At 38.1% G+C, this 26,028-nt stretch overlaps 1 protein-coding gene across 8 annotated transcripts in view; it reads right to left on the reverse strand.

The window, feature by feature from the left end:
* UNC13B (unc-13 homolog B) overlaps positions 1 to 26,028 on the reverse strand; it is a 237,437-nt gene that overhangs the window by 98,713 nt on the left and 112,696 nt on the right. For 5 of the 8 annotated variants that reach the window (XR_009251620.1, XM_058694990.1, XM_058694991.1 and 2 more), the window contains exons 8-9: positions 7,431 to 7,466; positions 2,863 to 3,097 (exon numbers count right to left, since the gene is read on the reverse strand). Coding sequence is in view for 7 of the 8 variants with exons in the window: in XM_058694990.1 (XP_058550973.1) it covers positions 2,863 to 3,097; positions 7,431 to 7,466 (271 nt within the window). In the remaining variant the exon portion in view is untranslated. The remainder of the gene's footprint in view (positions 1 to 2,862; positions 3,098 to 7,430; positions 7,467 to 26,028) is intronic. The other 3 variants (XM_058694997.1, XM_058694996.1, XM_058694994.1) reach the window with 1 other exon arrangement.

Raw genomic sequence — 26,028 nt, forward strand, 5'->3', positions numbered from 1 at the left:
AAGTCTTTATACTTCAACTTAAATCAATAGATAGCCATTGCTATAGTGAATGAAGCTATTTATTCTTACACTTCTAATTTACTGGCAGGTACTGAGAACATTTGTTCCCTCAGGATTTTAAATGTTCTTGCTAAAAAACTGTGTAATGTAAGGACTCAGACCATCTACAAGAACTTAGTATTTACAGTAAGAGAGAAGTTTAAAAATCAATGTTGGTGATAAAATTTCTTCAAACTTTTTAAAGGATAAATCATTTCAAAAATTTAAGTTAAAAATGTCTATGATAAAAGCTTACTTAAAAATCATGTTAATTTTTCTCTGCTGGAGAGGAAAAAATATTTATTCTTTAAACTCATTTCTTATACTGATACAATAAAACCAAATTTATATGGGATTAAGTTAAAAACATTTTAGGAAAAAATTTGCAATTTAAAGTATATTACTAATACTCTTCTAAACATTATTATAGCAGTAGCCTAGGAAACAACCAAAATAATAATAGGGTAATAATTAAATAAAATGTAGTCATTTAGGTTGATGCACCATTATTATTGCTGGCCTACACATCTAAAACTTGGAAATATAGAGGAAAAGAAGGTCAAAAGTCATGGATTTTTGCTATTATTTTTTTCTTAAAGTAGGACAATATAAACAACTAAAATCAAATATATAAAATATGCAAATGTTCACTAATAAACCAGCAAGGAGTAGAGACCAACTACAGTAGAATTCCTGGCCTATTTCTTTTTAAAATCAGATTATAAAGAGTAAAAATTCTATGTGATGTTTGATAGGTGAAAAAGTTTCATTTAAAATATTCCCACAGATGATAGTAAACTGAGACAGGATATTGTATAGCAGGTAGGCAACCATCTGAGGCTTGGGATTAATATTCACCAGTTTGGCAAGATAAGCAAAAAGAAATTATATTATGTTATGGGATGGTGAATTTTAGCAACCAAAATTATGAGCTAAACTGGAATGGTTTTTAAAATATATACAATGGAATACTACTTGGCAATGAGAAAGAATGAAATATGACCTTTTGTAGCAACGTGGATGGAACTGGAGAGTGTTATGCTAAGTGAAATAAGTCATACAGAGAAAGACAGATACCATATGTTTTCACTCTTATGTGGATCCTGAGAAACTTAACAGAAGAACATGGGGGAGGGGAAGGGGAAAAAAATAAAGTTAGGGAGCCAAACCATAAGAGACTCTTAAAAACTGAGAATAAACTGAGGGTTGCTGGGGAGTGGGAGGGAGGTGAGGGTGGGTGATGGGCACTGAGGAGGGCACCTGTTGGAAGGAGCACTGGGTGTTGTATGGAAACCAATTTGACAATAAATTCTGTATTAAAAAAAATAAAAAATAAAAATAAAATATTAACCTCCAACCAATAATTAATTCAGGCAAGGATCATCAATGGATGCTACAATTAATGGGTAAAATGTTGTTGGGGAAACAGAATAAGGACACAATCTAGGGTATCATTCCAGATACTCTAATTACAAAGGGTAACTTTACACTGGAAAATCTGGCATATACAAGATTTCTTAACTCAGAGGTCAAACTAAACATAACCAATAAAAAGGCAAAGTAAAATCATGTGTCTGCTGAGCATCTATTGTAATGTTTTTGCCAAAAATGTTTAACCTGATTCTAAACATGAAGAAACAATCAGCCAAACCAAATTAAGAGCATATTCTCAAAACAACTGGCCTGGACTCTTCAAAAAATGTTAGATTATGGTAGACTACAGAAATAGGAAATCAAATGTAATGTACCATGATCTTTGATTGGATCCTAGATCAAAAATGGAAATATGGAAAATGGAAAAAAGGAAATATACAGAAGATAATTGGGACAACTAGAGAAATTTAAATATGGTCCATATATTAAATAGTATCATTGTATTATTACATTTCTTAAATGTGATCATTATATTGAGGCTATGTAAGAGAAAGTCCTTTCTCTTGGGAATTATATGCTCAAGTACTTCCTGGTAAAGTAACATGGTATCTGCAATTAATTTCAAATAGTTCAGAAAAAAAAAAATGCATGCACATATGAATATACATTAGAGAGAATGAAATAAAAAGTAAATGTAGCATAATGTTAACACAATTGATGAATCTAGATAACACGAACATGGATGTTGACTGTATTTGTCCAAATGTTGTTAGCATTTTTTTTAAGTTGGGGGAAGGAGGGGGAGCATATACATATATACTTGTTTTTATACTCAAAAATATATGATAATAGTCTATGGAAGGGTACATAAGAAACAAACAAGGGTGGTGTGAGAACTAGAAGACAGGAAGGGGATGGGGTAGAGAAGGACAGGTGCAAGTGGGAGATTCTTCATTACATGCATTATTGTACCTTAACATTTTTTAACCATGTTTTGTGTATTTAAAATTTTTCTAAAGTTCCAGCAAAAGTACTGAATCTGCTATGAAGAGATCATCTAAAGTTCCAGGGAAATATTTAGGTAGGAAGGATTATCCAAACATTTAACATCTGTGATTTTCTTTTTTTAATCTTGGTGAAAAGTGTATCAGAATCACTGGGCTGGGCACAGGCATGGGCTGGTTTTCAATTATCCACCCTAAGTGAGCATGCTCCCACCAGGTGAGAATCACTGATCATAAAGAGAAATATTTATAACAAATGTCTAAATGGGGATGTATAAAAGAGAAAAAAAAAAAAAGACCGATAATCTGTACAGAATGGCTGGAGCTTGGCCTTTCAGATTGCTATATTTGCACTACCACCTCAAGTTAAAGCATCGAAATATTGTCAGTTGTATCTTGGAAACTACACATGAGAAAAAGAAAGTGCTTTGTTTCTAATACCCACCTGAGGGCCCTCCGCTCTGGATAATCAAGATCATAACTTTGCATAGAGTCATTGCAAGAATCCCGGGAACTGCCCTGAAGTAGCAGCTGCTGTGGCAATCGCACAGGCACAGGAAACTGGTGCACAGAAGCATTGGGCTGGGAAGTCGTATGGTAAGGAGGTGGGATGCTATTGCTGGTCTCACTGCGATAGTCACTATCTCGGTCATCAACAGCACTATCAGGATCTTCAAAAGCTGTGAAAGAAGCACAGTCAAAGCATTCCAGCTTTATTTAGTTCTTCAGAATTTTCTTCTGCTTCTATCCTAAGTAGCCACAAGCCTGGACCTTGAGGACAAGAACACATGAGCCAAGTGACTTCAATGCCATATGGCAAACTGTTTCAATTAATACTCACAAGTTTCTTTCCTTATGAGACAAGACACTTGTTTTCATTTTAGTGCTCATTCTCAAGAGGAGTTCCAAGTTGCATTTTCCCAGTGCAGAATTCTCTGGAATTCTGACTCTCTAGCTATCATAACTCTAGTAAAAATTTGTTTCTAAATGTCATAGATTCTAGTATTTTACTGTTATAAAAATGGGCAGAAAAGAAATTCTCATTTGAAGTTGGCTTGCTGCTTTCAGACTTTAAAAACAGATGGCTAAACCCAATAAGCAGGTCCAACTTCAGAAGCTGGTCAGGTAATGAGGAAAGTCAAAGCCAAGGTTCAGCAGTCAAACCAAAGGTTGACTAAGAATAGCAGCAGTTGTTTTTTTTTTTTAAGTACTATGCCAACTTTTAAATTTTTTTTAAGTAAGCTCTACACCCATTGTGGAGCTTGAACTCATGACCCCACAATCAAGAGTCATATGCTTTACTGACTGAGTCAGCCAGGCACTCCAGAACAGTCTCACTGTCTTGCTGCAACAACAGGTTTTTCTAACAACTCCTATCAAGTACCTACATCCTAGGGCTCAGAATTTCCATCTGAAGCCTGGGCTAAAGAGGAAAACATAAGCACTGGCAATGGAATCTTGCTGACAATGCAGCCAAGTTTATCTAACAACAGTGTCTATAATTTCATAAAATTATTTCTGCTTTTCAGGCCAGCACCTGACAAGCTAGTTTTATTCTTGATGTTAGCTAAAATGACCGCAGTTACAAATCCTGCTCCAAGCATGATCCCATATGTCCTGTCTTGCCAATTTCCTATTTGGCACAGTGAGGAAAAGGAATTATTTATCATCCTAAAATGGAGATGGACTCCTCATATTAGTAATTAAAAAAAAATCTTGGTAGTTACGTGGGCAGTGAAAACCTTCTGAAGACCATAAGATTGGGCTTTCACAATCGCTCATGTAGGAGATAAAAACCTGCATCCATGCAGTGGAAATGGAAAAGAGTTAAGGAACTGGAAAAAAAATCCAGAGTGAAGTGATAAAACCAGGGGACAAATAGAAGGTAACAGGGAAATCATACCTTGGCTTGCACACTAGGACTACATGGTAGATAGTAATTCCACTAAAAGAGACAAGAGAGCTAAAACATGTGGGTTTTACAACCAATGAAGAAAATTTGAACACTGGATTCCAGACATTTGTGGGTACAGCTCAGAGTAGGGGTAGAAGATCTCATGCACTTTTTCCCTTTTGAATTTAAGGCAACATATGAGCATAAGAAAAGGAGAGTAATCATTACCTCAGGAGAAAAAAATCAACATGAAAAAGAGGCTAACTTCAAAAATGGCCAGGAGGGTACTAGTCAAACCATAGGGGATACAAAGCATTCTGCTCAGAAAGCATTCTGATCACACATTAGAAAAAAGAGACTTTTGGGGCGCCTGGGTGGCTCAGTCGGTTGAGCGCCGACTTCGGCTCAGGTCACGATCTCGCGGTCCGTGAGTTCGAGCCCCGCATCGGGCCCCTGTGCTGACAGCTCAGAGCCCGGAGCCTGTTTCAGATTCTGTGTCTCCCTCTCTCTGACCCTCCCCCATTCATGCTCTGTCTCTCTCTGTCTCAAAAATAAATAAAAACATTAAAAATTTAAAAAAAAAAAAAAAAAAAAAAAAAAAAAAAAAGAAAATTTAAAAAAAAAAAAAAAAAAAAAAAAAAAAAAAAAAAGAAAAAAGAGACTTTTAGGGGTATTGGTTTCAGATCTTGATACATTTGTTGTTCTGAACACTAGAGAGAAAGGATCAAGGGACAAAAACCAGTATGTCTTTCAGACTTCGTGCTTTCTGAACCTACAGATGGATTTTTCATGCATACAGATGGGAGGACAGGGGCAAAAAAGCAGACAAAGCCAAAAAGCCTACTTAAACTCCAGCAGGAAAAGTATCAACACAGAGAACCAAAGAGGGAGCAGTGATAGACAATCTTATTGATTATGGGGCCAGAATTAGGAGCCCATGATACAGAGTTAGAAACTACTTAGTTTTTCACTGCATCTGATCTATTACTCCTAAATAATGCTCTGCTTTTTTATTTTGCTAGGCTAACAGGAAGAATACTCTAAAACTTTCCTAAAGGCTGACATTTCTATACTGAAGAAATAAAGGCGGGGCACCTGAGCGGCTCAGTTGGTTGAACATCTGCCTCTTGATTTTGGCTCAGGTCAAGATCTCAGTTTGTGAGATCAAGCCCCGAGCTGAGCTCTGCTTTGATGGTGCAGAGCCTGTTTAGGATTCTCTCCCTCTGTCTCTGCCCCTCCCCTGCTTGTGCGCTCGCTCGCTCTCTCTCTCTCTCTCTCTCTCTCTCTCTCAAAATAAATAAACTCAAAAAAATAAAGGGCAAATATTAAGAAACAAAATGTTTCTAGAAAGAAGAGGTTAGAAGTAGAAGAGAATATGAAAAGTAGGAGGGGACAGGAGAAAGGAAATACAAAAAAGTGAGGAGAGACAACAGAGAAAAATAGAAAAAAAGGTAGATGAGAGCAAAGACTAGCTTTTCTCCCTGGACACCATCCTCAATCTCCCTAGAAAGTAAACCTCCTGGCACCACCAAGGCTGATTAGAAACTAAAAAGGGAAATTAAGGAAAAGGCTTGAATAAAAGAATTGTGCTTTCAGTGTGGCAGTGGTGATCTCTTACTGGCTCTACTCTCTCCTCCACAACACCACTGCAGCTAAAACAGAAAACTCTTGGTTTCACTGAGAAAGAGAACCTATATGCAGGTTTGGTTACTCAGCTTAAGGAGGACTTGTGAGCTCGTATGAGGGCAAAAATAGAAAAGGCTGGGAAAATTAATTCATTCAAGTATTTACTGAGTGCCTATAAGTACAATGGTAAACAACACAGAAGATTCAGAGTGTAGAGTCAGCCTAATAGGAGACAGAAAATATTGATACAAATACAAGAAACTAACAATCTTGAAAACAGTACAAACCCAATGCTGTATCAGTTGAAGGTAAGGTCACTTCCTGTTAGTGTGAGCAGGGAAAAGTTTTATGGAGGAGAGGATTGTGAAAGACTGGCAGGTTTTCAACAGGTTAAGTTTGGAGGGAAATACCTCCTAGAATCTGGATAAAAATAATGGCATGTGTAAAGGCCCAATAGAGAGAAAGCCTATATATAATTTTGAAAAACACTTGGTAGTTCATTTGGCAGGTACATAAAAGGACATGGAAAGAAATGATAGAAAATGAACCTGGGTCAAAAATGGGCCTCTGGTACAGAGTAGGCACTCAAACAGTACTGAATGAAATACTGAACAATGAGGCTTTCTGGTATGTGGTGTTCCTGGATTGAATCCCTGTCTTTAAACCCAGAGTACAGATAGAACTTTATCAGCTTGAGAAAAAAGGAGAGAGAAATCAAACGATTTTTTTTTTAAGGCTTACTTTTTTCTACTTGAAAACCTTAAGTTAGCTCTCTCAGGCTACCTTTGAGCAGCATTTCTGTAATGGAAATACTCAGGATTCAAATGACAGAAAGTACATATTCATGAGAAATCCCAGGGAGAACAAAATTTGGCCCCTCTTAGCACCTACTGGATATCTAAGCACTGGTACTCAACCAAACCCCCTGTAAGATGGATAACACAGCCAGTAATGTTAGCCAGAGGCTGTGTATCTTGCTGGAAGGAACTGACTGCCCACTCTCAAAGCTCTAGAATGAAGCTGGCTTCCAGCCTAGCTGGGCTGCTTCAAGGAGAGTCAAACCAGGTCCTCAGTCTCTTGTTCACAAAAATAAACTTCCAGAATGAACTTTCTTCTAGTCACTGCACTCCTTAGCCAAGAGATCAAAGGAGAGGGTTTCCTATACTAGGAGCTGATGGTATTACTTACCTCTGGGAAGGAAAAATCAAGAGATACTGCTAAGATTATAACTGGGACTTTGGTTTGAAATTTCTCTCTCTCTCCCTCCTTCCCTCCCTTCAAAAACCCCAGCCTGAAAGGATATGCCATTCCATTGCAAGTAATGGTCTCTTGAGATTTAAGTAGGAGAGAAGGGGGGGATGGAATTATATATGCTTATATGCATGAATATCCTGCTTCATAGTTCAGAGGGAGTGTGTTAAAGGCTAAAATTAAAAAAAATTTTTTAAGGATAAAATCAAGAAAATTAATAAGGAATTCAATTTCTTACGTACTCTGCTGCTCTCCCCAGCCCAAATAGGTCCAGTGACCTAAGAAAACCGCAAATGGTAGCAAAAAAGAAGAGTGACAGAGACAATTTTAGGAATAATTCAAAGATCATTTCCCCAACCCATCAATCATTATACACCTTACCTTGCTTGAGCCTGCCCTACTTGTGTTCCATTAATTTCACATAACATGTAGACAGGCTTCTGCCTTCTATCAAGCATGGGACAAATCTACAAAGTACCCTTGCTCTCTATAATTTACCATACAGAATAACAAAAAACAGCTTCTACATTCTTCGTTTAAAAAAGTTTTATTTAGGGGCGCCTGGGTGGCTCAGTCGGTTAAGCGTCCGACTTCAGCTCAGGTCACGATCTCACGGTCCGTGAGTTCGAGCCCCGCGTCGGGCTCTGGGCTGATGGCTCAGAGCCTGGAGCCTGCTTCCGATTCTGTGTCTCCCCTTCTCTCTGACCCTCCCCCGTTCATGCTCTGTCTCTCTCTGTCTCAAAAATAAATAAACGTTAAAAAAAATTAAAAAAAAAAAAGTTTTATTTATTTAAATAATCTCTACACCCACCATGGAGATCAAACTCATGACCCTGGGATCAAGAGTCACATGCTCCTCTGACTGAGCCAGCCAGACATCCCTGCTTCTACACTATTTTAAACCTCCTTCTGGCCTAGGTCTCAGAACATCATCATTTAGGAGCATATATAACCTTCCTTATTCAAAAATGACAAAAATTCAACCTGTGTCTAAGAAACCTTCCTTGTCTTGATGTTTGCCAAATCTGAGACCACCACAATATATCCCTGAGAATCTCAGACCTAACACAGTGGAAGAGAGTGATTCCCTTGTCTGGGAGCAATGATGTCTAATTTTGATGCTCTTTAAAAGGCCAAAGAATGGCATTAACCTCTAATCTTCCAAAATGTAATAAAACACTGTAGCCCTTTGGGTGCTCAGAGAGAGCCACTTTTTTTCTCAACTGCCTATAGAATTTAATAAAATCCATTAAAACACAAGAGCTTTGAATGACAAGAGAAAACTGAACATTTTCTATTCATTTTTCAGAATAAAAAAAATTCAATGTTAATTACATTTAAATCCTATTTCACACTCAAAATTGAATTTGAGGCAACTAATGTGATGCATGTGTGTGCATGAGCACACAATCACTAAAAATAGGCCTTTGTCCCAAGAAACAAGGAGTAATTTAGCTTCATAATTAAGAATATGAGTACTCAAGCCAAAACTAAGTTCTTTTAAGCTCTGCCACTACTGGCTATATGACCTTGAAGAAGTTATTACAGACATTTCCTCCAGGTAATATGAGAATAGTATAAGTCTCGTTGGTTACTGAAAGATTATAAGAGAAAATCCACGTAAAGTACCTAGCACAGGTCCCTGGAACAGGGCAAGCAATGGGCATTTCTTGTTGTTTTGTCATGTTGCCAAGTTTTTGCTTGCCTTATAAGTTCCTAATAAATAGGTAGCAGGAGGGTCCACACACTGACAACCCTAATATCTGCTGAGGGACTGTCAACGTCTGGGTTAGAAAGTCCTCAGAGTTCTAAAGGTGCAGTTCCCTTGAAAATTTGCGGTTAAGACTCAAAATTCTGGAAGCACTGAATGACGTCAAAACAGGATGGTTTCATTACCTGAGCCAACTCTCAATCCTGGGCATATGGGACTACTACTAATCAGTCACAGTCTACTTAATTTAACTATACACTGAGAGTCAGTTTTCTTCCTATACTTACTTTCTTCCCACTACCTCCATCTCTTCTTTTCAACCCTCAAAAAGGATACGTTGGTTTACTGTGATATTTTTTGTTTTAATAATTTACTTACACTCTAAACACAGGGAAAGAAGGGGTCTAAAAGAAAATTCTTCCAGGCTGTACTACTGTTGCCATAACAACTGTGAATAATTACCTTGCTTCTTTAAAAAAAATTTTTTTTGAAAAATAATCACAGAACTTCAGAACATGCCTATCACCCTAGATTGCTCCAAGCAAGTGACAATGCTATTTCTCCTGAAACTCTGGACCCAAAGAAGCCTCTCATTGAAGGACACTGCCTCATCCTTGAATGTACCACAGCACTGCATAGCAGTTTCCTGGACACAGTAGGTACTCAATAAATGTCTATTATATGACTAAACCAAATGAATGATTTGATGCCATCTACAAGGTCCAACCCTAAGCCATGAAAATAAGTTATGCTCTCTGACCAACTAGTTCCCTATTGTCACTTGAGAGTGGTACCATTATAAGAGAAACAACACCAGTTTAAGTGGGCAAGTTTCCTTCCCCACTCCAAAAATGCACTAAAACATCTCACTAGCCAGTAGAACAATACTGAGGATTGTTAGGTTTTGCTAGGCATAAGTACCAATAAAGGGGGTAAGGGATTATTCCAGGAAATGGAAATTATACATGCAAAAGTATATTCGGTGAACCTGAAAACAGTTCTAGCATATCTGAATAGGAGGCTACAGGGTTATACAAGAACCTAATCAAAGGAGGTCCCAGGTAATATTTAGAAATTTAATAATGTTAGGAAATTGGAATTATCTGGAGATTAATGCAGAGCTGTCACAGCCTTTTTCTTTTTTCAATTCCAGTACAGTTAACATTCAGTGTTATATTGGTTTCAGGAGTACAATATAGTGATTCAACAATTCTATACATTACTCAGTGCTCATCATGGTAAGTATACTCTTAATCCTCTTCACCTATTTCTCCTGCCCCCTCACCCTGTTCCCCTCTGGTAATCTGTTCTCTACGGTTGACAGTCTGTTTTCCAGTTTGTCTCTTTATGTTTCCTTTGTTCATTTGCTTGTTTCTTAAATTCCACATAAGAATGAAATAATATGGTATTAAGCACGGGAGAGACAGAATCAGATTTGTCATTTTAGAAAGAGAGTGGTGGTGGTGCAGTATGGCCAAAAGTTTGTAGGGTAAGTGGACTGGAGACTGGTGTCAGGAAGGCTGGTAAGGAAGCTACTATACTGGTCTGATGATGGCTTAAACTAGGAAAGTGGCAGAGGGAGTGGAGAGAGTGGGTACATTTGTGACATAAAATATATCGGGTTTAATAAGTATTGAATGTGGGAAGTGAGGAGAGTAAAACCTAAATAATACCGCCCAGCTTTTTAGCTTGAGCTACTGGGTGGGTATGGCATCATTCATTAAGAAGAGAAATACAAGAGAGGGGCAAGTTGAAGGAGATGATGAATTCAGTGTTAGATTATTGGCTTTGAGGTATTTATGTGCTATCTCAAATGAATATGTCTGGGAGACAGATGGATACATGGTTGTGGAGCTGAGGAAAGATATGTGGAGTTGTAAGTTTTCAGAATACAAACTGCCACGAAAACAGATTTTTCTGCTTTGTTCCTTGCTATACCCTTAGTGCCTGGCACAAAATAGCAGCTCAATAGGTGTAAATCATGTATAAAAATTAAAATGTCAGTATATAAGAACAATGAGGCAGAATGCAGGATAACGGGGGGGAGGCTGTACAAAGGGGTGAGGGGAACCTACAGAACAGCCACGTTTGAAAAGCAGACAAAGAAGGGGAGGGAAGAAACAAAGAACAAAACAAAGTGTTGGTGACGCTGTGAAGACACTGGCATTCTCATACATGGTTGGCAAGAATGCAAAGTGGTAGGTCACTTTGGAAAATCTTGGCATTTCTTACTAAGTTATATACATACCATAAAACCCAGCAACCCTCATATGTATTCACCCAAGAAAAATAAAAACATGTTCACGTAAAACCCTATACATGAATGTTCACAGTTGCTTAATTCATTTTCACTAATAACTATAAATATCCATTTGATAAATAAACAAATCATGGTATATCCATATAATTGAGTATTATTCAGGAATAAAAAGGCATGAACAGAAACACACAGATGAATCTCTAATGCAGTATGATAACTGAAACAAAAAAACCAAAAGACAAAAAAAGCTACATACTACATTATTCTTATATAATTTTCTGGAAAAGGCAATACAACAAGGGCAGAAAACAAATGAGGGTTTGCATGGGCCAGGAGTGGAAGTGGTTGACTACCAAAGGGGTTTAGAAAACTTTTAGGGTTGATGGAACTGCTTTATATCTTAGCTATGGTTATGGTTATAAGACTGTATGTGCTTGTGTTTTGACAAACATAGTACTGGACACTATGAGGGAGATTTTTACTCTATGTAAATTATACCTTAATAAAACTGACTTTAAAAAAACAAAAAGGAAGAGTCCATGAAGGAGGGTGTGAAGAAGACAGAGAGGAAGAAAACCAGGGCCGTATCATCTCTGAATTAGAAAAAAAACCAAAAACAAAAGCAAGGTTTCAAGAAAGCAGGGATCAATAAGTGTTAAGTGCTACAGGAGAGTCAAAAAAAAAAAAAGAAAGAAAGAAAGAAAGAAAGAAAGAAAGAAAGAAAGAAAGAAAGAAAGAAAGAAAGAAAGAAAGGAAGAAAGGAACTGAAAAAGGCCTACTGGATTTAGAAATAAAGAAGTTACTAAAAACTTTAATAGAAATGTTAATGAGTGAAAGCTGGAGTATAGACTGTTTAGAAGAAAATGGAAGCACATACAATGGAATAAGGAGACATCAAGAGATTCCACAATTCATACAGTAAAACACTGAATGTGAGCATGGTGGAAGATACTGCTTATCACAGGATGCAAAAAAGGAAGCAAGCAGGGAACAGACAGTGGCCAAATGTGTTACAGAAAAAACTAAGTACACTAAGAGCCTCTTCTAAAACCAGCAACATTCTCAAATTGGGCATTCACACATAACAAATGTGTGCCAAACTGACAATTTTAATGAGCATGCTAATGTTTCCCACCTCCCTAGAGCCTTAAACCTCTTCAGTTCACATACTTAACACGTGAATAACCAATTACCCTGCAGTTCAGTGGCTCCTGATGCTAAGAGTTAGGCAGTCTGAGCCTCTATTGGCAATGACATTGTATTTATAATGTTATGAGCTCTGTGCAGATTAGCATTACCAAGTGTACCTCAAGCCCCAAACCACTGAACTCCTGGCACTTCCAAGCCAGAAACCACAAAACCATTCCAAAAATTCCTCTCTACTTTATCTCCCGTGTCCAGCCTGTTAATAAGCTTAATAGTTAATTCCACTCTGAGGTCTCCTTCTTACTGTCCCTTCTTCATAGTTTCTCAGTCCTTATCGAGGAATCCATTACCTCATGCCTGAATTATTGCAGATTATTGCTGGACTTGTGACCTTCTGATCTGTCCCTTTCAATCAACCCAGCAGATGACAACTAGACTAACTTTCCTAAATCCAGTTTCTGATCACATCGTTACTGTTTTGATAATTTGTAACTGCTCACTATCTATAAAAGAGTATATTTATCTTCACGGCTTTTAAAGCCCTCTATGATCTGATACCAAATAAATATCAAATCTCACTGTCCACCATTCCCCCAAAACAAAGTCTTTGTTAACTGGCAAATAGGTATTGTCACAGTTCCTATGCTTGCCACACTTGGGAGATAAAGGAATGAGCCTGATTTCCCCTATTTGTCCCTCAACTTCTGAAGCCAGAATGTCCTTCGTTTCCACTCCTTGCTAATTTAATAGAATGGGTTTTGAGTTTTGGAACCAGATAAACCTAGGTTTAAAGCCATCACTTACTAACTGTGTGATCTTAGGCTGCTTAACTTCTCTGCCCTTCTATTCATCACCTATAAAAAATGAATAGTAATAACACCTCTCAAATTTGCATAAAAATTGAAAATTAAGTATGTAGCATTTAGCTCCATGTGCCAGACAAATGATAATTACTCAGTAAATGTTCCCTCTTCTCCCTTATTTAGTTGGTACCCATTCTTAAGTTCCACTTAAACAATTTTCCTTAAACGATGCTCAATTATTCTAATACAATGTCTCTATTATCAAAACAAAAACCATCTGCCTATTCCTGAAAAAGTTAAATACACATCTACCCATATGATCCAGCCATTCCACTTCTAGATATTTAACCAAGAAAAATTAAAACATATGATCATGAAAATGTTCATATTATTCACAATAACCAGAAACAACTCAAATGCCTAGCAATAGGTGAATCAATAACAAAATGTAGTATATCCATGATAGAATACTACTTAGTAATAAAAGGAAATGCATTACTGATACACTCAACAAGATGGATGAATTTCAAAAATTTTTTTAAATGTTTTATTGTAGAGAAATAAAATAGGCCTCCACTTGCGCACAAGTGGAGGAGGGGCACAGAGAGAGAGACAGAGGGAGGGAGAGAGAGATGCCCAAACAGGCTCTGCACTGACAGCAGTGAGCCTGATATGGGGCTCGAACTCACGAACAGTGAGATCATGACCCAAGCCAAAGTCAGATGCTCAGTCGCCTGAGTCCCCCAGGTGCCCCCATAACACACTTAAAAAAAAAAAAAAAAGAAAAAGAACGAAAGAAGAAAGAACGAAAGAAAGAAAGAAAGAAAGAAAGAAAGAAAGAAAGAAAGAAAGAAAGAAAGAAAGAAAGAAAGAAAGAAAATTGAGTCCTGTTATAAAACGCATTACCTAGATCCCACTCCCAGAAATTCTAATTCAAAATGCCGGAAGTGGCTTAAGAATCTGTATTTGTTGTTGTTTGAATCTGCCTTTTCAGTAAGAAGCTGGGGACTCTCATGCCACTGATTTTGAATTACAATTTGAAAAATAAAGCTATAGAATTTCCTATATGAAAAAGCCAGTCTCTCAGTCAAAAGCATAGTGCTCCTGCATGATGGAAGAAGGCAGCCAGACGGACTATCCTACTGAGCTCAAAGACCAGTTCAATGTGAGCATACATGTAAATGAGAAAATTCTTTTTTTTTTTTTTTTTTTTAATTTTTTTTTTTTCAACATTTTTTATTTATTTTTGGGACAGAGAGAGACAGAGCATGAACGGGGGAGGGGCAGAGAGAGAGGGAGACACAGAATCGCAAACAGGCTCCAGGCTCCGAGCCATCAGCCCAGAGCCTGACGCGGGGCTCGAACTCACGGACCGCGAGATCGTGACCTGGCTGAAGTCGGACGCTTAACCGACTGCGCCACCCAGGCGCCCCTAAATGAGAAAATTCTAGCAGGTCCAGGACCCAATTAAAAATGAATCCTCTTTCATAGAAGGTGAAGTTTCTTTACTTATCCCTGTTGACTATGCAATGGCAATATACTCACAGGCTTCTTGTTCTGTTTATTTCATCTTGTTTCTAGTGGAAAACATTAGAAATCAGAAATAGTCACATTAAAAAAGTAAGGTCTATAGTTACCAAACAAAACAACCCCAGGCAACTGTTACATCACCAGTTAGTCCAGTGATGGTCAATTTTTCCATGACAATGAAATGACAGGATATTTGAGCCTCAGACTTCAAGTGAATAGTCATCTGTCTAGGCAATGACAGGACTCATCTACCAATTACTAAAATGTAGTAATTACCAGGTAACTCACAAAGGACAATAAAGTCAACCACTAGAAATTATTCCATTCTCCCTTTCAAGACAGTAGATTAGATAAGTACTATAGAACTTCCCTTTCCATTGAAAACAGTAAAAAACTGTTAATAAAGAAAAGTACTTCAAACCTAACATAAGAGAATTTAAAAAAAAGAAGCCATTGACCAAACTTTTGTGAACCTATGTATTACAATACAAGCAAATCTAACCTGGCATTATAGTAAAAGAATAACTGGGGCACCTGGGTGGCTCAGTCAATTAAGTGTCCAACTTCAGCTCAGGTCATGATCTCACAGTTTGTGAGTTCGAGCCCCCCTCCCCCTCCCCCCCCCCCCCCCCCCCCCCCCGCCAGGTTCTGTGCTGACAGCTCAGAGCCCAGAGCCTGCTTCAGATTCTGTGTCTCCCTCTCTGTCTGCCCCTCCCCTGCTCACACTCTGTCTCTCTCTCTCAAGAATAAATAAACATTAAAAAAAAAAATTATAGTAAAAGAATAACTTACCATAATCAACTAGGGCATATTATAGGAAAGGAAAGATGATTTATTAATAGAAATTGTTTAATGCATTCATCACATTGAACAGCTAGGTAATTCCTAGCCATTTTGAAATGTTCAACATCGACTCCTTATTTTTAATATAGAAGCCCTACTGAAGTATTAGATGCAGTAGGGTACACAAATCATAAGGGTACTGTTCAATGAATACTGTGAACACACTCGTGTAACCAGCATACAGATCAAGAAACAGGAACTTTTAACTTTTTGCGGAACCTCCATACTGTTCTCTAGTGGGTGCACCAGTTTGCATTCCCACCAACAGGGCAAGAGGGTTCCCCTTTCTCTGCATCCTCGCTAACACTTGTTGTTTCTTGTGTTAATTTTAACCATTCTGACAGGTGTGAGGTGGTATCTCACCATGGTTTTTATTTGTATTTTCCTGATGATGAGCGATGTTGATCATCTTTCCATGTGTCTGTTAGCCATCTGGATATCTTCTTTGGAAATGATCTAGTCATGCCTTCTGCCCATTTCCTTTATTTATTTTTTTATTTTAGGGGGGTAGAGAGAGAGAGAGCATGCATCCCAAGCAGGCTCCACACTCAGCATGGAGCTAGATGCAGGGCATGATCCCAAGATCCTGGGATCATGACCTGAGCCAAAATCAAGAGTTGGAGGCCTAACTAAGTCAGTCACCAGGTGTCCCATGTTCTGCCCATTTCTTAGCTGTCTTTTGGGTGTTGAGTTTGAAAAGTTCTTTATAGATTTCAGATACTAACCCTTTATCAGATAGGTCATTTGCAAATACCTTCTCCCATTCTGTAGAACTACCCTACAATACAGTAATTGCACTACCCAGTAATTGCACTACTAGGTATTTACCCAAAGGATACAAAAATACAGATTTGAAGGGGCACATACACCTTGATGTTTACAGCAACATTATCAACCATAACCAAACTATGGAGGGAGCCCAAATGTCCACTGACTGATGAATGGATAAAGAAGATATGGTATTTATATATAATAATTTATTACTTAGACATCAAAAAAGAATTAAATCTTGCCATTTGCAACAACATGGATGGAGCTAGAGTTTATTACGCTAAGCAAAATATGTTAGAGAAAGACAAATACCATATGAGTTCACTCATGTGGAATTTAAGAAACAAAATAGGTGTGGGGTGGCTAGGTGGCTCAGGGGGCTAAACGTCTGACTTTTGATGTCGCCTCAGGTCATGATTTCAAGGTTCATGGGTTCAAGCCCCGCATCAAGCTCTGTGCTGACAGCTTAGAGCCTTGGGCCTGCTTCAGCTTCTGTCTCCCTCTCTCTCTGCCCCTCCCCTGCTCGTATTCTGTCTCTCTCTCAAAAATAAACATTTAAAAAAAATTAATAAATAAAAATTGGGAAATTAAAAAAATGAAGTATCTAGATCAGAGAAGTATAATATTAATATGCAGCCATCTTTATTATAAGTCATAAATACATTGGAAACCAACATGGATCTTTAATTTAAAAAATCTAGGATCTAGGGGCAGCTGGGTGGCTCAGCCAGTTAAAAGTCTGACTGGCTCAGGTCATGATCTCTCGGTTCATGAGTTCGAGCCCTGTGCCAGGCTCTGTGCTGACAGCTCACAGCCTGCAGCCTGCTTTGGATTCTGTCTCCCTCTCTCTCTGCCCCTCCCTCACTCACACTCTGTTTCTTTTTCTCTCAAAAATAAATAAACATGAAAAAAAATCTAGGATAAGAAAGAAAGGGAGGGGGAGGGAGGGAGGAAGAAAAACAGAATAGATCAACTAGCCTTTGAACCAGCTATTTCTTCTAACCATCACACTTTCACCCAGAGAGCCATACTGCTAACCACCTCCAAGTTTTACTCAAGTCATTTTCTGTGGTTTATACACTAACCACCTTATTTATAATTACAACAACTTCAATTCTAGTTTTCCCAATTACCTTGAACCATCTACTCTTTAATTTTTTTTTAACCTTTATTTTTGAGGGGGGGGGAGAGGGAGAGGGAGAGGGAGAGAGAGAGGGAGAGGAAGAAGGAGAGAGGGAGAGGGAGAGAGAGAGGGAGAGGAAGAGAGGGAGAGGGAGAGGGAGAGGGAGAGGGAGAGGGAGAGGGAGAGGGAGAGAGAGAGAAAGCATGAGCAGGGGAGGGGCAGAGAGAGATGAAGACACAGAATCCGAAGCAGGCTCCAGGTTCTGAGCTGTCAACACAGAGCCTGACTTGAGGCTCCAACTCACAGACCAAGAGATCATGACATGAGCTGAAGTCAGATGCTTAACAAACCCAACCATCCAGGTGCCCCTGAACCATCTACTCCTTAATTGGCCCACTCTCTAAATTCCCATATAATTTCCTTATTCATTACATTTACTGTCTCCTCCCACTCAGGATCTTTTTGAGTTCTGCTTCCTGATGTATCCTAAGTACCTAGAACAGAACCAAGAATGTATCAAAAAATGTTTCTAAGGCACCTGGCTGGCTCAGTCATGAGCATGTGACTCTTAATCTTAGGGTCCTGAGTTTGAACACCACAATGGGTGTAGAGATTACTAAAAATAAACTTTAAAAATGTTTGTAGAAGGAGAGGATCAAAAGATAGAGGAGAAAAGGGGAGGGCAAAAGGGGCAGTGAGGCTGGATGTGAGAAAATGAGTATCAGAAGCAGAAGTATAAATAGGTACAATCTTTCTAGAGTATAACTTGACAATATCTACCAAAACTTAAAATGTGTATATCCCTTAATCCAATAATTCTGCTTAATAGAAATGCACTAATTCAACTAGTATTTATTGAGCAAAGGTACTAGGAATACACAGATAAACATTTCCCTTACTCATAAAATTTATGGCCTGAAGAACAAAAATATATATCAAACAATCATACATATTAAGTAACTATGAAGGAAAGGTACTTAAAGGTACACAATATATAATAGGGAAGGGGAGATCCATTTGCATATTCACAAAAAAACACATTTGTATGAAGTTGCTCACTCTAGCACTGTTTCAATAGCAAAAATTTGGGAAAAATCCAAATATCCACCAATAGGAGAGGAGTTTTAAATTGTACATTTCAAATGAAATATATCAAATTTGAATTTGATCAATCTTGCAGTTCAACTATCAAGTTACCAAAAAATATAAAGGACAGAAAAGTAAACTATGCTATGGGAATATATTGAGCAAAATTCACAATATGGGAAAGTGTAAGTCAAACAAAGCCATGTAGTTAATGGCTTTGTCACTTCAATAAAAAACTGCAAGAAAAAAATTAAGAGATGGAGAAGGAACCCATAGATTAAAAAAGAACTATAAGATGTATCAAAAAAGACAACATAGGCAAAAATAAATTCTTATGTTTAGTGATGTACACTTGAGTGATAAAATATAAAGCAAGGAAGTCATTAGCATAAAGTTGGTAGAGTAGTTACTTTTAGGGAGAAGGAAATTATGATTGGGAAGGGGCTTGTGGAGAGCTTTCTAGGGTGCCTGACAAAGGTCTATTTTTTGCCTATCTTATGTGAATTCATTAAACTAAATGTCTGTTTTATGAAGTTGTGTATCTGTTATATTCTACAAAAGATTTTTTAATATATCAAACAAACTGGGTATATCACTACAATCACCACCATCTGATTGTTTCATTCCCCTAAGGTCTTTAAAGGCTTCTCATTGTCCATTGTCTTCAAGATAAAATATAGCTTGCTACAGCTTTCAAATCCTGTAAGATATGAAGACTCTATGCCTCATCTCTGATCCTGCCCCACTCTTATCCCCTGCCCTCAAGTCATCCAGAATTTTCAACATGCTTATAAGTCATGCTTTTTTATGTTAGTGTCTTAGTACCATAAACTCTTTTCTCCTTCTTAACTGACTCCTACTCATCTTTCAAAACTTACTTTATGCCAGAGGTTTTGAAGGAAGTAAGGATCAATAGGTAGAGCACAAAGAAATTTCAGGAAAGGGAAACTATTCTGTGTCATATTATTAGGGTGAATATGTGTCATTATACATTTGCCAAAACCCATAGAACACACAATGCAAAGAGTGAACCTACGGACTTTTGTTGACTTTTAAATTCTTTTCAATTTAGGTATCATTTCCTCTGGGAAGCCTCTCCTAAGCACCCAGAAATTGGGTTAAGTTGTTTTCCTCCACTTTCACTTAATTACATGGTAGTAAATATATTTTCCTCTCTGGACTTGAGCTCACTAAGGTCAAGGACTTTCATCTCTGTATCCCCAGTGCCTAGCATGGTTCTTAGCATGAGGAAAAGGTGTCCAATACTTGTTTGTGCAATGAATAACTCTAACAATTGTTGGTCTCTACAATATTTCTGTTAATCCTGTATAGCCAATCAAATTCATTTCTTACCACTCTGAACCAATGAAATCAATAATAAAAAAAACCATAAGATGACCATGCTTTTACAGAGTAAGAGACTGTTGTATATATACAACAAGTACTGTGACCAGGTTAGGCACTTAAGTACTGTAATCAAATGAAACTTTTTTTTTTTTTAAGATTTATTTTTTAAGTAATCTCTACATCCAACATGGAGCTCAAATTCACAACCCTGAGATCAAGAGTCACATGCTCTACCACCTAAGCCAGCCAGGTGCCCCTCAAATGAAACTTTAATACATTAATACATTACTTTAATACATACATTACTTTAATACATTAATCTGACATTTTTAACATACATAATTGCATGCCACAGTAATTGAACAGAAATGATAATAAGTTGATGTTAATGACTGCAATTAGCCACCACAAATTCTTTCTGGAAAAAGATAAGATAGAAATAAAGGAGTCAGAAGACTACAATTAACATTATTTTTATCAGCCAAACCATATTGTTACAATTTCTCTTTTCTTTGTTAGTTTGCCAACACCTATAATCATTAGTATCAACTGCTTATACAGATACCACATGTACAGTGTAAAACTCAGCACCCACTCTTACTGACAGAAGTCCTAGACTCACTGCACTGCCCTACTACTAAAATAAGACTCTCTGTATACTCTGTGGAGTCTATAACCAACATATTTTCCTGACTCTGAGAGTCCTAGTCCTGGACTAAAGGTTGCAAAACTGTGAAGTGACTCATCCTTTACTCCCGCTACCCAGGGAGGATGTTCCAGCCAGTTACTGGCCAGGAATGAGGCCAGGAAGGAATCCTCCCTTCACAATTTTCTTTTATCCTACTATGAATATCTTTCTTTTCAACCAATACATTCCAATTAGCTTCTTCAAAAGTCATTTCTGAACTCATCTCTTCTGAACAGCCTTCCTGAACAAACTAAACACCATTCTTAACCATTTGCTTCTTCTCAGCCACCTCGACACTTTCCTCTCTACTTCCAAGGTATTACTATTGAAAATAAACTGAAAGAAATTGTCCAAAATTAAAATATAAGCAGAAAGCCAAGTTGATAACCCAGAGAAGGAAGTTTGAACAGCACACCAAACAAAGAGGGGGGCCCGCTTATTAAGAGCCAAAATAGGAAGTCAGAAATAAAAGAACCAGGATGGTAGATAGGGGAAGGCAGGCTAAGCAGGAAGTAGATTCTGAGTCAATCAAGGCACAAGAACTATCACCTATGGCTGTTTTCACTGTGCTCTCTGGAATATGATTTGTAAGAGGCTGGCTGTACCTAAAGGCCAAAGGAGGAAAAAGCAGTCTCATACTTTGCTAGTAGGGGTGAAAATAGCACAGCCTCTATAGAAGACAGTTTTATAAAATATTCCAAAATGTTGTATGTATTGTTAAATGCTCGATGCTATAACTCAGTAATTCCACTACTGGCTATCATCCAATACACATACATGTATAAAATTATACATGGGGTGCCTGGGAGGCTCATTCGGTTGAGCCTTGAACTTCGGCTCTATTCATGAGTTCAAGTCCCACGTTGGGCTCTCTGCTGTCAGCCCACTGTGAATCCTCTGCCCGCCCCCCCCACCACCACTCTGTTCCTCCCCTGCTCATGCACTCTCTCTCTCTCAAAAATGAACATTAAAAAATTATACATGTAAAATATCAACTTTAGCACTGTAACAGCCAATATCAGAAGCAACTTAAATGTCCTTTAATAGCAATTCCAATCCTAGGTATATATTCACAACAAATATATTCAAACAAATACTTGTAACAATCATTCACAGCAGCTCTACTATTAACAGTCAAAAGCTAGAAACAACCTAATGTCCATCAACTGATGAATGAATAAACAAAATGTGGTATACACATACAATGCAGTATTATTCCACCTTAAAAAGTAAGGATATCCTAACAAAGAAAAAACGGAGACAAACAAAACAAAAAAGACTCTTAAGAGAACAAACTAGTGGCTACCAGAGGAGAGGTGGGGGTTGAGGAGGATGGGTGAAATAGGTGAAGGGGACTAGGAGTACACTTATTGTGATGGAAACTGAGTAATGTATAGGATTGTTGGATCATTATATTGTACACCTGAAGCTCATATAGCTAATGTTAATTACACTGGAATCAATTTTTTAAATGTTTATTTATTTATTTTAAGAGCATGAGTGAGTTGGGGAAGGGTAAAGAGAGAATCCCAAGCAGGCTCCACACTGTCAGCACAGAGCCTGATGCAAGATTCAGTCCCACGAACTGTGAAATCAAGAGACCTGATTTCGGGAGCTGAGCCGAAATCAAGAGCTGGTCACTTAACTGACTGAACCACCCCGGCGCCCCCAAATTTTAAAAATATGGAGCACTTCAGGGGCTCCTGGGTGGCTCAGTAGGTTGAGCGCCGACTTCGGCTCAGGTCACGATCTCGCGGTCTGTGAGTTCGAGCCCCGCATCGGGCCCCTGTGCTGACAGCTCAGAGCCCGGAGCCTGTTTCAGATTCTGTGTCTCCCTCTCTCTGACCCTCCCCCATTCATGCTCTGTCTCTCTCTGTCTCAAAAATGAATAAAAACGTTAAAAAAAATTTTTTTAAAAAATATGGAGCACTTCACAAATTTATGTGTCATCCTTGTGCAGAGGTCATGATTATTGGAATCAAATTTCAAAATAAATAAAAATAAAAAACAAAAAAAGGAAGGATATCCTGATACATGCTACAACATAGATGAACTTTGAAAGTATTATGCTAACTGAAGAGGGCAGTCATAAAAGGTCACATATTGTATGATTCCACTTATATGAAATATCCAAAATAGGTAAATCCATAAAGGCAGAAAGTAGATTAGTGACTGCCAGCAACTGGGGGTTGGGGGAAGAATGGCGACTGACTGCTTAATGAATACAGTGTCTCCTTTAGGGCTGATGAAAATGTTTTGGAATTATATAGAGGTGATGATTACATAACACTGTGAATATACTAAATGTCACTGAATTATACACTACAAAATGGTTAATTTTATAAATTATGTCACCTTCATTTTTAAAATGTCCATTAATAGGAACTGGTTCCATACATGTAGTATATATTAAATATATGAAGTGAAAAAAAGCAAGGTATGTTAACACTATGCAAAGCATACTACCTTTTGTGAGCGGGGCTTTAAGTATAAATGTATAAACTCTTGTGAATGTACAAACTCTCTCTAGAGAAATCCACAATAAATGGCAATAGTGGCTGCCTTGAGGCAGAAACTGAATAGCTAAAGGACAGGGTTGAGGAAAAAAATTTGTTTTTCATAGCATACCCTGCATCTTTTGATACAAAAATGAAATTTATGCATGTGGTTCCTTTAAAACATGAAAGTGGAAGGAAGGACTCCTAGGTTCAAGGTAACCAAGAATCAGCTATCTAGAGAACACCAACATGATTAGGATACTTTAATGCAAGAGCCAGAATAGGAGACTCAAATAAAAGTGGTAAATGGTGGGAGAAAGATGGCAAAGAAAGATCTCTGCCTTCTGGGATTTTAGAAATGAGAATGGGAAAATAGAGGAAATTGATGAGGTGGGAGATTCTTCAGGATAGAGGCCAGCTAGTCAAGCAATCCTATTTTCCTGAAGGGCATGTGTTCTAGATAAATGGAAGTAATTAGGTATGTAGCATTTGCTCTTCTGCTTCCATTGCTCATAGTAATAGGTCTTCAGTCATAAGCCACCAAAATTTTAAGTGGCACAAAGCTTTCAACCCTTTAACAAATTAGAAAGGAGACAACATAATAGGTGCCAAGACACACTAGGTTCCTGACAAAAGGGCTCTCAGAGAAGTGAATCTGCCAAACTAGTCCAGCTCTGTATATCTTCACTTTTTGAAGAAAGCAGCAGAGGGACTCATTTCCTTCTGCAGGGTAGCAAGTACAACTTTGGTATCACTCTACTCTCTAGACCAATATGGTCAGCACATAATTTGCCATCTTTTTAATCCTCTCCCCATACTTTTCATTTATCCTACTATGAATAATCTTTCCTTCCAATCAACACATTTTAATTAGCCCCTTAAATATCATCTTTAAACTCATCTCTCTGGAAAGACTTCTTGAACAAACTTTATGGTATTCTTAACTATTTGCTTATTTCTCTGTCACCCGAGAACTTTCCCCTCTATTTCCAGGGTACTGCTATACATCTGAGGATCATCACAACAAGTAACATACTCAAGTCACTGCATTTGTGCATTTGTCATCTTCTGATCGGTAGGTTCTGATGTAGGTGATGAGCTAGATCTTCTGATTCCTTTTCCATCCTCCCATTAATCCTCCTGCCCTTCTTCCTTGAACCTCACAATATATTCTCTGGTCTATGTATCTACTCATTAAAAACAAGAATACTCCAAGAAAATACAGAAGCCTTTCGGGAGGAAGAAACAAAAAGATGTAATAGATAAACTTGTAAGCAGAAGCTTTGAGTTTCTTTTCTGTAATGCTTGCCTGGAATTTCCAAGTTTCACAAGAAAAGTTAAGAGAGGTATTACAATTCTCATGCGGTCTGGTATCTGCTAAAAAGTCTTTATGTCTACTAAGAATAAACATGAACACTTTACCTTACAAATTACCTTACAATACGGTTGACAAGGGTTTAGTTATTGCCAATATCACATATCAGTTACCTGATTATGAGTCTAAATCAGTCTTAATTACAGAATCATCCTAGGAAATCGACACACTCTGAAGAGAGTAAATTTTCGACCCAAAGAAAAAGAATACTCCCAACAAACACTGCAAACTACACTCTTTTTCACTAATCATTTTTCTTGCTTTTTCTCCAGAAAAGCCTTTCCCTAAAAATCCAGATGGGCTGAGGTCTCTCAGAGGCCAAAAACCAGGCTTCACTCTTTGGGACCTGACACATCAGACAGTGAGATATGGCTGAACAGACTAAGTCCTTACTCCTGCAATTCACCAGTCTAGTGGGGGAAAAAATCCTATCACTTAGGAAGCAAAGGTAAGTCTAAGAAAACATTTAGAGTACACTACACTAAACTCTACTAAAAGATAATGATGGGTGGTGGGCTCATGGGTATTATTTCCATTATTCCTCTCCAAAACTCAAATATGTTACAAGCATTCTTTCACATATTCAAATACTGCAAAATTAAAATTTAACTTCTATTTGGAGGCGCCTGGGTGGCTCAGTGGGTAAGTGTCCCACTTCGGCTCAGGTCATGATCCCACAGTTTTTAAGTTTGAGCCCCACATCGTGCTCTGTGGTGACAGCTCAGAACCTGGAGTATGCTTCAGATATTGTGTCTCCCTCTCTCTGTCCCTCCCCTGCTTGCATTGTCTATCTCTCTCAAGATAAACATTTTTAAAAATTTAACTTATTTTATAAAAAGAAAAATTAGGGGCGCCTGGGTGGCTCAGTCGGTTAAGCAACTGACTTCGGCTCAGGTCTTGATCTCAGAGTTCGTGGGTTCAAGCCCCGCGTCGGGCTCTGTGCTGACAACTTGGAGCCTGGAGCCTATTTCGGATTCTGTCTCCCTCTCTCTGCCCCTCCCCCACTTGTGCTTTGTCTCTCTCTCTCTCTCTCTCACTCTCTCAAAAATAAATAAAATGTAAGAAAAAAAAATTTAAAAAAAAAAAAAAGAAAAAGAAAAATTAAAGGGCACATGGTGGTTCAGTCAGTTAAGAACCAACTGTTGATTTAGGCTCAGGTTATGATCTCAGGGTTTGTGAGTTCGAGCCCTGTGTCAAGCTCTGTGCTGACAGCATAGAGCCTGCTTGGGATTCTATTTCCTTTGCTCTCTGCCCCTCCTCTGCTTGTGAGCCCTCTCTCTCTCGCGCGCGCTCTGTCAAAATAAACAAACGTATTAAAACAAAACAAAACAAAATTAAGATGTTGCAAGAGTAGGAGCGCCTGAGTGGCTGAGTCAGTTTAGCATCTGACTCTTGATTTCGGCTCAGGTCATGATCTCATGGTTCCTGAGATCAAGCCCTGTGTCTGGCACCCTGCTGACTTCATGGAAACTGCTTGGGATTCTGTCTCCCTTTCTTTCTGTGCTCCACAACTTACACACACTCTTTTTCAAAATAAACAAACATATAAAGAAAAGAAAAAAGAAAAAGAAAAAGAAAAAGAGATGTTGGAAGAGTATACACCAAACTATGAAAAGTAGTTATCTTGGAGTAGACTGGAGAGGGAGTATTACAGACAAC

The sequence above is a fragment of the Neofelis nebulosa genome, chromosome 12 (assembly GCF_028018385.1).
Source record: "Neofelis nebulosa isolate mNeoNeb1 chromosome 12, mNeoNeb1.pri, whole genome shotgun sequence".
NCBI classification, from domain to species: domain Eukaryota; kingdom Metazoa; phylum Chordata; class Mammalia; order Carnivora; family Felidae; genus Neofelis; species Neofelis nebulosa.